Consider the following 13990-nt stretch of genomic DNA (forward strand, 5'->3'; position numbering starts at 1 on the left):
ATGCACGGTGCAGGACTCACACACCTGCTCTTCTTGCCTGACTGGGCTGTGGTCTTTGAGCTGTAAGTGACATCATGTTTTCCCGGGATGGTGACAGCACTACAATGGGGGTGGACAGGCTGAGCGATGGGCTTGGCAAGCACTCCTCAATGCTGCTCTCAGCTACTCGTTGTGTGTGTGTGTATGTGTGTGGCTGTGAAATAAAGTCCAATTAAGCAGACACTCCTCACACCTGGCTACCCCCAGGGAGGTAGTCTGATTGAGTGGGTGTATGGGAGTGTTCTGCATTACAGGGAGCCGTTCAAAAACAATGTGCATTCAGTCACAGTTGAAAAACAATATTTAGGAAATAGAAGTGAAAGAGAGGCATGCCGAAGACCGCAATAGAGAAAAGTTGTGCATCTGTCCCTCTTAGGTATAATTGTGAAGATGAGAGCTGCTATCGAGATTTGGCTCGGCTGCGGGGCATTCGCTATGTGACTTGGCAGAAAATGGATAAGGTGTTCCCGCAGGACAGGGTAAGAAGAACTCCATGAACATTACCTCCTTCTTAACACAGTTCATCCCACAGAATCTCCATATAAATCTAATAGCAGAATTTGGAGTGTGGCCATGCGCATGTATCGCAATAGTTATCCTTGAAGGGAAACTGCACTTTTTGGGAATTTTGCCCATCATTTACAATCCTTATGTAAGACAAGCACACAAATGTTTTCCTTTGTTTATTTATTCTTACTAGTAAATAAATGCAAGCAAAAATCCACTTAGAATGGAGCCTATGGGAGGCGCTCCATTCTGCCATAAAGCGCTTAAAAAAACATCCAAACACTTCCATCAACGATTAATACACAAATGTATATTCAATGAGCCTATAGTAACAGGCACATTTATATTAACATGTGATATTTACGTATTTTGCTCATTTTAAGCATACAGCAGAGTCGGTTTGTACGGTATACTGGTACTATTAAAGTACCGCGATACTAATGAATCATAAACAGTGCTATACCGCTTCTAAAAAGCACCGGTTCTCTTTTTTTTTAACGGGCATGACAGTGCGCCGTCGTCACGTCATGACATTGCTGGTTTTACGAGCAGAGAAGCATGTTCAGCAACGCACAATCACGGAGTATTTACAGACAGACACAGTGTGTAGACAGGGAGAGTGGACGCATTTTGGCTTAAAAACTAACGAAAAAGGTGAAGCTATAACACTGAAACGCACTAAGGTTGGTACTGGTACTGGTACCAAAATATTGATATCAGGACAACCCTACAGCAGAGCATTGATTTCACAAACGCATCACAATGTTTGCTTTTTCCTTCAACTACAACACTAGCTGCGTTTCCAATAACTCTAGAAATGTGCAAAACCTAAATATCGCAATAAAAAACTGGTAATGGAAACACCCATATTTAAAAAAACTCAAATACTGCTAAAACAATTTTACGCTCTCATGAGGTGGTCTTTCAGATGTTTTAATATTAAAGTGTGTTGCAAAAGCTTGATGAAAATACTTTTTAGAAGGTTACTGATAGGTTTTTATTGTCGGAATAAACGCAATGGACGTGATGAAGCCATGGCTCCCATTGACTCCATTGTAAGCTGACTTTTATTTGTGTTTATTTACGAGTTGTAATGCATTAAAAAAAGACATACGTGTCTTGTCTCTTATAAGGATTGTGAATTATAGGCAAAATTCCAAAAGCTGCAGTTCCCCTTTAAGATACAATGATCGATGTACTCAGTTTATTGTGTGGCGCAATCCTTCAAAAAGTAACTCATTCTCTAAGACATGCACATCTATCTTAAACCAAAATCAATACAAGATAAATCAATTATTGTCACATTAATTTAAATTAATCAATATAAATGTCACATAATTGTTGTAATTAAGACTATTTCCATTAATCTACATGCATTTATTCACTATGACTGTCAAAAATTTGCTTTTGTTTTGTTTGTACGAAATAAAATTCATCTTCTTGAGAGACATGAAATCACCGCAATATCTTAATATTATCATTATCATGTATCGCGTTTGTATTAATAATTTTGTATGTAAGATATTGTTGGCATGCAGAAGATTACAGTGGAACCTTGATTTACAAACTTAATTGGTTCTTGAACAGGGTTCGTAAATAGAAAAATGTGTATATTTAAGCAAATTTGTTGTTCACTTTGAACACAATGTAGAGCACTGTACAGTAGTGTATATCAAACAATCATAACAAGGGGGTAATATATCAACTTTCTATATAATAACAAAGTGTATATATCAGTATCGGTTGATATCAGAATCTGTAATTAAGAGTTGGACAATATCGGAATATCGGCAAAAAAGCCATTATCGGACATCTCTATTTATTTTTATTTATTTATTTATTTATTAGGACAATGTACCATTACATTATGCATAAAGCAGAGATGCTTGTACAAGACAGTAGCTTACTAGATTCATTACATTACGATAGTACGAACAAATATGCATGAAAACACTACTACAAACATCACACATGGGACTGTATACTGTAAAACTTACTAGCGTTGCTGGAGAATGAAGAATTTATACGTGTAGAAACGCTACGGACGGCTAGAAGACTGAACGGCATTCTACTTTTGGTTGAACGCACTAAATGGAAGCGAAGTCGTTCAAAAGATGGTGCGATAGCACAAACAATAAAACACATTCTCAGTATATTTGCTATTTTTTTTTTACTATTATTATTATCATTATTATTAGAGATGTCAGCCCGATTTTATCGGCCGATAAATGCTTTAAAATGTAATATCGGAAATTATCGGTATTGGTTCGGAAATTATCGGTATCGGTTTCAAAGAGTTAAATTCATGACTTTTTAAAACGCCGCTGTACGTAGTGGTACACGGACGTAGAGAGAAGTACAGAGCGCCAATTAACCTTAAAGGCACTGCCTTTGCGTGCCGGCCCAGTCACATAATATCTACGGCTTTTCACACACACAAGTTACTGCAAGGCATACTTGGTCAACAGCCATACAGGTCACACTGAGGGTGGCCATATAAACAACTTTAACACTGTTACAAATATGCGCCACACTGTGAACCCACACCAAACAAGAATGACAAACACATTTCGGGAGAACATCCGCACCGTAACACAACATAAACACAACAGAACAAATGCCCAGAACCCCTTGCAGCACTAACTCTTCCGGGACGCTACAATATACACCCCCCGCTACCCCTTACCCCAAACCCCCCGCACCCCCGAGCCCCCAACCCCGCCCACCTCAACTTCCTCATGCTCTCTCAGGGAGAGCATGTCCCAAATTCCAAGCCGCTGTTTTGAGGCATGTTAAAAAAAAAAGCACTTTGTGACTTCAATATTAAATATAGCATTTTTTTCCATAACTTGAGTTGATTTATTTTGGAAACCTTGTTACATTGTTTAATGCATCCAGCGGGGCATCACAACAAAATTAGGCATAATAATGTGTTAATTTCACGACTGTATATATCGGTATCGGTTGATATCGCAATCGGAAATTAAGAGTTGGACAATATCGCAATATCGGATATCGGCAAAAAAGCCATTATCGGACATCTCTAATTATTATTATATTTATTATTTGTAAATCAAGGTTCCACTGTATTTCCAATTCATAAAGGGTAAGCATGTCATAAAAACTCCCAGTGATTAAATGAATTTTCTACCCTACATTTGATCCCCATCATCTTCCTTAGGGTCACCACCCAACTCTCGGAGACCACCCCAAGTTCACCAACTACTCCTTCGACGTGGATGAGTTCATGCGCTTCGTGCTCCAGGCGGCAGATTACGTCACGCGGCATCCCAAATGGCGGCGTCACATCCTGCGCGACGAACTATAACAAAAAAAAAGTTTGCAATTAGCCTGGATCAAGAGACATTTTGACTTTGGCACTGAGATTTCTGAAAAAAAAATCCAACCAAACATGTCTGGATCTCGGCGGTATATCAAATAATTTGTCGCTTCCTGTCCCCCGGGATTGATGAGTCGTGATGAGTGAAAGCTGTACACATCCGTATTGGCACATCTGGAGATTTCCAAGAAGTACTTCTTCATTACCGCCGCCTCCACTGCGTCATTCCACACCGATAAAGTTAGCTAATTAGCAGCTGTTCCGGTGTCCCGTAACATGTGGCCTGTCGTCACATTTGATTAGTGTCACCTTGACTTGAGCTTGCTCGGAGCTGTTGACATTTACGTCTGAGTACATCCACAACATATCAGTGTCATATGATGGAATTCTGCCAGACGTGTGCTGCTTTTTATTTTTAATTATTATTTTTATGTCAGTGTGCGTCTGTATAAACCAAAAAGATTGTTGAAGTATATATTTTGTCTTATAACACTCATGCTATTTTTAGTCAGCGCTAAGCTGTATCAAAAAGGCCTATTTAATGTATTTGTACTATTTATTTGTTGTATGTGGATATGATTACTATTTGTCATAGAGGTTTGCTTATAGTCCATGTGATGTTTCACATACAGATAAGCGTAGGGCCGCGTGGTCCATGGGGGTCTCCGTTTTTCGTGTTAAACGCATGTAATATGTCAAATAATGAATGACAGAGCGCTTCATATGAAATTTTACCGCCAACATATTCCCAGCACCTTCCTGCTCTGTCACTAAAAGTTCCCTAGCCATTCACATTGTCCCTCATGGCGCTTGTGCTGGGCTGGTAGCCATTTGTTGTGGGTTTAATTATGTTATGTTTTAATTTACATTTATTTCGCACAAAAAAAAAAAAAAAAGTATATATATATATTGAACAACTTATTTACCAAATATTTGTTTTAAAACAAATCAAATTAAATTTAAGTTTGATTCAAAAAGTTTAAAAATGGTTTCACACAAATTAAAAAGTGGGAAAATGTTTGTAAAGCGGTAGCTCAAAATAAAATACTGCTTTGGGCCCCACTTTAGCCAGGGGTCCTCCATGTTTTGCGTGAATGAGCACATGTAGAATGTCAATGGATAAATAACAGGGCTGCAAACATATTCCTGCTCCGTCACCGCAAACAATATGACAAATTTCAGCATTGTCCCCCGTGGCGCACACTTTTAGTGCTGGGCTTGTAAACAGTCGTATTCAAATCTAATCCTGGCTACGGGTGTGACAGGAATATATACAAATGTAAGCTACATGTGTTATTTTGCACCAAAAAAATACATATTATTTTTTATTTCTCATGAATTTGTTTTAGTACAAAACATGCATCAAATCAATTCAAGTTTGATTAAAAAAGTATGAATATAATTTCACAGAAATAAAAACATTTGATTATTTTTTGTAATGTAATAGGCTCTCAAAATAAAATTCTGCTTAAGACCCCAATTTGGCCAGGGGCGGCCCTGCATGGGGGCCGCCGTTTTGCGTGAACAAGCGCATGTATAATGTCAATTATTAAATGACGGCGCTTCATTTGAAATTTTTCCGCAAACGTATTCTTAGGCCCTTCCTACTCTGTAGTAATAATAATAATAATAATGAATTATATTTGTAACGCACTTTACATTTGTTATAATCTCAAAGTGCTACAAAGTATATAAAATTAAAAAAAATAAATAAATTAAAAAAAATAGAAAGTTACAATATATAATAGAAAATTAAAATAGAAACGAAAACATGAAAAACACTAGATAAAACAGAAACATGGATAAAAATAGAAATAAAAGTATGGAAGCACTGGAAAGAAGATGACACATTTCCATATTGGCCTACTCTTCGTTATTGTGCACAAAAAATTTTTTTTAACAATTTATTTCCTATGAATTTGTTTTAGTACAAAATTTGCTTTGAATTAAATTGATTAAAACAAACAAAAAAAAAGTCTATGTTTTGTGATCAAACTGGGTCGGGGATCTAAAAATAAAATTCTGATTCGGCAACACTAAATTGGCCCTAGTGTGTGGATGTGAGTGTGAATGTTGTCTGTCTATCTGTGTTGGCCCTGCGATGAGGTGGCGACTTGTCCAGGGTGTACCCCGCCTTCCGCCCGATTGTAGCTGAGATAGGCTCCAGCGCCCCCCGCGACCCCATAAGGGAATAAGCGGTAGAAAATGGATGGATGGATGGATGGGGCCCTGTTTAGCCACGGTTGCCCCTGACACCTGAAGTAGACCAGCGAGAGAAAGTGCTTCTCTCTCAAATAAACTCCCAACACAAGTTTGTTGGGTTTTTGTTTTATGACTTTTTTGTCCCTGTGATGAGGTGGCGACTTGTCCATGGTGTACCCCACCTTTCGCCCGAATGCAGCTGAGATAGGCTCCAGCACCCCCCGCCACCCCAAAAGGGACAAGCGGTAGAAAATGGATAGATGGATGGACTTTTTTGTCCACATAGAGTAATTCAAACGCAGTGGTTCTCAAACGTTTTGTCACCAAGTACCATCTCAGAAAACACTTGGCTCTCCAAGTACCACCATAATGACCAATACAGTAGAGTAGTAGGCCAAAGTATTCATCAAAAACAAGGCAGAAGGTTTATTGCACAAATATATTTAATATTTTTGACCACTGTAACATTAGACACAACTGGAACAGTAATACTGTGTTTAAATAATGAATGACATCGACATAGAGCCCGCGTACCAGTATTGGTACACATACCACAGTTTGAGAATCTCTGCCCTACATTATTTGTTTTCCAGTTTTTGATGAAATCCTTTGCTTTTTGAGGTCTGTGTATAAAAAAAACAACATTTAAAACATCGACACAAATTTATGAGTTTACAAATTGATTCAATGTTATAGATCAAAATATCACAACTTATGCACCAATTCACTAAAAAAGCTGCTGCGAATTCAGGCATCACAAAAAAACCCTGCAATATCCCGGAGGTATGGACTATCATTCATTAGTTGCATGTGAGATCATTGTTCTTGATCACGCTCTGTGCGCAGGGGGCCGCGATCCATGGGGGAGCCCTTTTTGCGCAGTAAAAGAACATTTTAAAAATGACACAACGCTTCATATGAACTTTTACAGCAAACACATCCTGAGCCCCTTCCTGCTCCAGCACTAATAATAATCAATCAATCAATGTTTACTTATATAGCCCTAAATCACGAGTGTCTCAAAGGGCTGCACAAGCCACAACGACATCCTTGCCTCATATCCCACATCAGGGCAAGGAAAAACTCAACCCAGTGGGACAATGAGAAACCTTGGAGGGCACCGCAGATGTGGGTACCCCCTTAATAATATAATGGAAAATTAGAGTTGTGCTAGGAAATTTGACTAATTTATGTTTTTTTTTGTTTTTTGTTCTAGGAAATGTTTACTCATTTATGTTTTTTTTTGTTTTTTTGTAACGGGCACGCGGTAGAAAATGGATGGATGGATGGATGTGTTATTTTTCACAAAAAAATACAAAATATGCATCAAATTGTAAAGTATTAAAAAACAGTGTGAAAAATGTGTAATGGGAGTAGGGCCCCAATTTTCTGAAGCCCTGATTTTATGTAAAGTAATTTTGTAATTTTGCTGTCAGTATTTTATTCACAGCTTTTATTTAGATGAGCTCATTGATATTGAAATAGCACACTATATGTGTTACTTTCTCACCATCTTCATATCGTATTCATCACCACGGCATAGGAACCATTTTTTTTGGGGGGGGGGAACGTGTAAAATTTTCAATAAAAAAGTTTCAAAACACACTGATGTTGTTTTGTCTGTGTCGGCATTATTAGACATCAAAGATTAAAAATCCCTCTTTCATTAAATCGGTCATCTTCTTGAAGTCTGACCTTGCAGCGAGCGAGGAGGGAAAAAAAAAACGGAACTTTTTTATCTCATGCCAGTTTCTGCTGATGCCAGACATCTTTTTGCCCCTTTCATTATTTTAGTGGGTTCGGCTTTAAGGAAGAGAAGGAGTTTGTGCAAAAGGGCACTGGTTCAGTTTTTACTGTCACCACAATAAATCTGAGTGACCTCAAAAAAAAAAAAAAGCTCCCTGATGTTGCGGTGATGTCTGTTAGCCACATGGGGGCAGTACAAGCCCACACATGAACCTACAGACAGCAAGCCTCTTTATTTATGGCCTAGCTCAGGTTACAGCTTGTGACCTAGTGAAGAATGAAGGATCACCATTCAGGGTAGGAATCAGAAGCAAGGAACCCTCATTAACCTTTGCGACGGCTTGAAATCAATAACGAGCATCTTAACTCACTGAATGTGTTCGGTTTTAACGGGTTTTTGTTGGGTCTTGTGTCAGCTTGTCAAAAACGAGGATTCCATTAATTTTCATCCCTCAAAATAGGTTAATGACCATTTACATATTGGACAAAAGACAACAAAAAACATTTGTGTGAGTGATTGTGTGTTCTTTAGTTACATTTATAACATGTATATAAAGTAGGGCTGTCAAAAATAAGTTAACTCATGTGATTAATCACAAAAAAATATTGCATTGATCCTGTGAATACGTAGATTAATCACACAATTTATTTTGACCGCATATGCTCCTTTACCTTAATGGTGGATGGTTACCTGAAAGGCGGCATGGGTCAATGCGTACGCCAAAATAAATGAAATGCGTTCAAGTAACACATTCCTGTATGACATGCTGACAATAAAATTGCATTTGTCTTTTTTAAAGTTCATTTAAATTATGCAAGCGAGTAAATAATCACGATCCAAACTCAAAAGTGAGATTTATATGATAAAAAAAAAAAAAGATAATCATTCGACAGCAGTAATGTAAAGCCTAACATATTTTCTACCTGAACCTCCTTATCGAGAAACATGCAAAGTGCAAACTAATGCGCCAGTTGGCAGCTTTTTAAACGGGACAAAAATGGGCGATGTAAATTAAATTTCACATTGTGTTGTTGAGCAAAGTGGTTGCATAACGCGGTTTCCTCTTAATACTTTCTGGCCCTTCTTAGGAAATAATGATAAGTGCTGTGTGGGCTCTTGCTTCTATTATCTGCCCCATTTCCACGTGATCACTGCAGTATAACGCCACTTTTTTTATTTATTTTTTGTTAAAGTTATTATATTTTTTTTTTTCTCCGAAAGTTTTTCAGTTGTAATTCTTTTGTCTCTGTCCTAGATTTGACTGTTTGACAAGAAAGCACCGAGAAGGAGAAAGGCACAATGACAGCACAATCTGTCACTGTCCGTGGTGCTGAAGCACAATTCATTGGCGTGTGTCCCCAGTCCTGCAAGACCTAATAGAACTGCACTATTATGTCTTTTTAATCGGACTCTACACACACAGGTCAAAGTGCATGCATGATGTCGCAGCTTTATACAATTGGGATTCATTATCGTCGCTTTAAGGCTATCCGTTACATTTTTTTTTTTTAGCACACATAAGAATAAATGCATGAGATTGGATACTCATCACCTGAGGTCGTTAGCACACATCGACCGCCGCTCAGTCTTAACGGCTGCAAATACAGCGCCCTGCAATCAATCGCCATCAACACGCTAGAATATTCCCGGGGATGGGATAATTGTTCGAGCAAGTCTCTCTCTGTGCTGTAATGGAGAGGCGGCCATCATTAAATCCTGTTGAAGGGGGTGTGGGTGCGGTGGTTTACACTTACACCCTCCGTGTTCACATCACGGTATTGATATCACGCAGAATGATCGATAGTGTGGAAGGAAGTGAGGTGGGAGTAAAGACAGCGAGTGTCCCTTCGGTCACAACTTTAGCACACCCGCTCGCAGTCCAAATACCTCCAGTTGGTGATCTTTACAAGGGGAAATGTCCAAACTGCGGCTCGGGGGCCATTTTTGGCCCATGGCCCGTTGCGTATTGGCCAAACCCCAGCCAAAAAAAAAAAAAAAAAAGTAGACCTAAAAGGCACAATGCTATGAAATTAAGTTAGAATGTTTGCATTAATAACTTTTTTTTGGACAAAAAGTTTTGCCCGCGTAACAAACTAGTCCGTTATCTCGCGTGTCATTTTGCAGATACCAAGAATCCCACTCACGAGTGAATCAGTCAGGGTTTTGTTTTTTTATCGACCGCAAAATAAGCCACCATGGGGCCAAATAACGTTGTGAGTGCCAGCACGTTGGTAAAGAAGAGTGAAGTTAAGAAATAACTCCACTTCTCGCCGCCACACAACAAAAATAAAAATGTAGATTTTACTGTAAAATTTCCACTGTCTGACCACAATATTTATGGTGGTTTTTACACAGGATTACTGTGAATTGAAAAACAGTACCATTTGTCATTTTTACCGTTAAATTCTGGCAACTAATCTGTCTTTTCTATTTTATTTTATTTTTTTACTGGAAAATCAATTGTAGTTGTTTGAAAAACTACCACGTCTTTTGACTTCCGGTTTTTGCAGTAAAATATATGTGCGTTTTTTTTTTACACGGAAGTTCTGTAAATTGAAAAACGGCCGCTGTTTTGTTTTTTTTTGCGGTAAAATTGTGGCGACTGAGCTGATAGTTTGTTTTTCTTTAACCGTAAAATCTACAGCTGTTGTTTTTACCGTGCATTACTGTATTTTTTTTTCTGGTGACTGAGCTGCTAGTTTTCAACCATTGTTTTTTGACTGAGCTGACTTTTTTTCTTCTTCTTTTTCTTTATTTCTTTTACAGTCTATAACTGTAGATAAAAATCAGTACCACTGTTATTTTTTACAGTAAAATTTTGGCAGGTTTTCACCTTGAAATCTAGTCGTTTTTACAGCGCATTACTGTAAATGGAACCTTGGTTTATTACAGTAAAAGTATGACGACTGAGTTACCGGTCTGTTAATGTAAAATCTACTAAGTCTTGTTTTTACAGTGCAACGGGAGTCTTCAATACAGGTAAAAGTTGTCCATTTCACATGTTTTGTATTTCACATTGTTTTCTGCATGTAAAACTATAAAATATGCTTTTTTTTCTTCATTCTTTTTTAGGTGTCCAAATAGGATGATATTCGGAAAGAATGACTAACAAAACACAGCTGCTACTGTATACATGCTGTGTATACCTGCTCAGTGGCCTTGTGGTTAGAGTGTCCGCCCTGAGATCGGTAGGTCGAGTCATACCATAGACTATAAAAATGGGACCCATTACCTCGGCATCAAGGGTTGGAATTGGGGTGTTAAATCACCAAAATGATTCCCGAGTGCGGCCACCGCTGTTGCTCACTGCTCCCCTCACCTTCCAGGGGGTGGAACAAGGGGACGGGTCATTTCACCACACCTAGTGTGTGTGAGACTATTAGTGGTACTTAAACTTCATACAGTATACACTTTTTTTAAAGCCTGTTTGAGGTTTTCCTTGCCTTCGTCGCCATTAACTTGCCCATTGGTGGTTTAATTAGAACACTTGCATGTGTATAAGTATTATGTGTGAATTGGCTCTTTATAAATCTTTTTTTGAGTTTAGCCTTTTTACAAAATTAAAGAAATATTAAAAAAAAAAAAAGTTAACACTTTAGTATGGGGAACATATTCTAAGTCACAAAGACTTGATTTAGAGTTATTTGGACACTATGGGAACATATAAGGGTTAGGGTTAGGGTTAAAAATAGAGATATCATCGGCCGATAAATGCTTTAAAATGTAATACCGGAAATTATCGGTATCGTTTTTTTTATTATCGGTATAGTTTTTTTTTGTTTTTTGTTTTTTTTAATTAAATCAACATAAAAAACACAAGATACACTTACAATTAGTGCACCAACCCAAAAAAACCTCCCTAACCCATTTACACTCATTCACACTCATTCACACAAAAGGGTTGTTTCTTTCTGTTATTAATATTCTGGTTCCTACATTATATATCAATATATATCAATACAGTCTGCAAGGGATACAGTCCGTAAGCACACATGATTGTCCACTAATAGTACTAACCTTTAACAGTTAATTTTACTAATTTTCATTAATTACTAGTTTCTATGTAACTGTTTTTATATTGTTTTACTTTCTTTTTTATTCAAGAATTTTTTTTAAATTTATTTATCTTATTTTATTTATTATTATTTTTAAAAAGGAGCTTATCTTCACCATACCTGGTTGTCCAAATTAGGCATAATAATGTGTTAATTCCACGACTGTATACATCGGTTGATATCGGTATCGGTAATTAAGAGTTGGCCAATATCGGAATATCGGATATCGGCAAAAAGCCATTATCGGACATCCCTAGTTAATAATAATTCTGAAGTTATTGAGGGAAGACTCTTAATAAGCGGTAGAAAATGGATGGTTGTATAATAAGGCCATGCAGAATAAGGCATTAATAGTACTTAATAATAACTAATTAGGAGCCAATATGTTACTAATTTGCATGTTAATAAGCAACTAATTAATGCTGAATATGTGTTCCCCATACTAAAGTGTTACCCCCCCAAAAAAATCAAAATAGATCCCCCGTATCGTTTAGATTTTTTCAGTACAGCCCTGACTTCTATAGTCGTCAACCGTCTCTCGCCCAACATTGTAAGGCTTTCTTGCACACTTCATGACATCAGTGTCAAAAAAAAAAAGGGGGGGCGTGTGGGTGAGGGGGCCGGGGAGGGGAGGGAAGGCGGCGTTCTTCGGGTGAACTGGGCGGGCACTGTTGGACGTGTTCCGAATGGGGAAAGACGCGCAGCTCGCCTCTCACTTCTTCTTATGACCAATCGATCCCTCCTCGCATGCTCGGGCGGGAGCGACGACGCGGACGCGGGCGCCAGTGTCACCACTGCGCCACTGTACCGGCACCGCGCTCTCGTCGGTCACTAACGGGACTCAAACTTGTGTGAAGAGTTCACCCTAAATACATCACCTTCTTTTAGCTTGGAATTACGCACCTTTTTTTTTTTTTTTAAGGCTTTTTCCTTCTTTCTTTCTTTTTTTTTTTTTTTTTTTGGAGCAGATTGCAAGGAGTCAAGTCTGTTCGTCATCTTCAGGACCAAAAAAAGAGAATCGGGGATCGTGAGGAGATCATATCGCAGAAAGTGACCCTCCTGGATAATTACCACCCGCAGTCATGGCATCGACTTCATAAATTCCGGGTAAGTTGAATACGATACTTTTTTTTTTTTTTTTTTTTTTTTAATTAAGTGACTTCCAAACTGACCGATCCGTTTATGTATCTTATTAAGTATTGCAACAAAAACCCAAATTCTAGCCCAACATGTCCCTGATCCATTACACTGTACCACCTCCGTGCGTAAAGGCGCACCGGTGGCATCGATTGAACCGACAGAGTGTGTGCGTATCGGTGCTTTGCTGCAGACGATACTGGCACCGTCTTAAATAAAGAACTATCGGCGCTCTTCTATTCTGCATGGATCGCTACTGAGGATGATGATGATTAGGTAGCTGTTGGAATGAAGGCGTGTTGAAGAATGTAAGGTCACATTCTATTGGACGAACTCTCTCTCTCTCTCTCCCTCTCTCTCTCAATGTGCGCAGTAATCTCTGTTTAATTGTGAGCCTTCTTTCTATCTCTGCTGTCCTGCTGCTCACAATGTGTACAGTATTGAGAGTGTGTAATTATTCTCTCCATTGTCTGCCCGAACACTGCACAGAGAGCATTGTCATTAGTGGTGCTGTTGAGGGGGAGAGGATCGGTCTGGGGACCTAATTCTCATTGACAGTCACATTAACACGGGAGCAGCACTCTTAATCCTGGGGAGATTACTCTTCTTAACCCTGTCAAACACACACACACACACACACACACACACACACACACACACACACACACACACACACACACACACACACACACACACACACACACACACACACACACACACACACATAGGCGCCGATCTACATTTCTGCCAGTAGGTGCTTGGTGTGTGTGAGTATTAGTGCTGTCCCGATACAAATATTTTGGCACAGGTACCAAAAGTACTTCGGTACTTTTCTAAATAAAGGGGACCACAGAAAATGTCATTATTGACTTTATTTTAACAAACAAAATCTTACTGTGCATTAAAGATGTTTCTTATTGCAAGTTTGTCCTTAAATAAAATAGTGAACATACAAGACAACTT

General features: G+C 38.5%; 2 protein-coding genes across 4 annotated transcripts in view; both read left to right on the plus strand.

The window, feature by feature from the left end:
• Positions 1-7646, plus strand: part of eogt (EGF domain-specific O-linked N-acetylglucosamine (GlcNAc) transferase) — a 38798-nt gene extending 31152 nt beyond the window's left edge. For all 3 annotated transcript variants that reach the window (XM_061923806.2, XM_061923807.2, XM_061923808.2), the window contains 3 exons: positions 1-62; positions 416-518; positions 3728-7646. The exon at positions 1-62 is cut by the window's left edge and continues 58 nt beyond it. In XM_061923806.2, coding sequence (XP_061779790.2) covers positions 1-62; positions 416-518; positions 3728-3874 — 312 coding nt within the window. In that variant the 3' untranslated portion in view covers positions 3875-7646. The remainder of the gene's footprint in view (positions 63-415; positions 519-3727) is intronic.
• Positions 7647-12641: 4995 nt separating this feature from the next.
• Positions 12642-13990, plus strand: part of tafa4b (TAFA chemokine like family member 4b) — a 159311-nt gene continuing 157962 nt past the window's right edge. Inside the window, exon 1 of the mRNA XM_061923810.2 lies at positions 12642-12997. The gene's annotated coding sequence lies outside the window, so the exon portion shown is untranslated. The remainder of the gene's footprint in view (positions 12998-13990) is intronic.

This window comes from Nerophis lumbriciformis, linkage group LG28 (assembly GCF_033978685.3).
Source record: "Nerophis lumbriciformis linkage group LG28, RoL_Nlum_v2.1, whole genome shotgun sequence".
Taxonomy (NCBI): Eukaryota; Metazoa; Chordata; class Actinopteri; order Syngnathiformes; family Syngnathidae; genus Nerophis; species Nerophis lumbriciformis.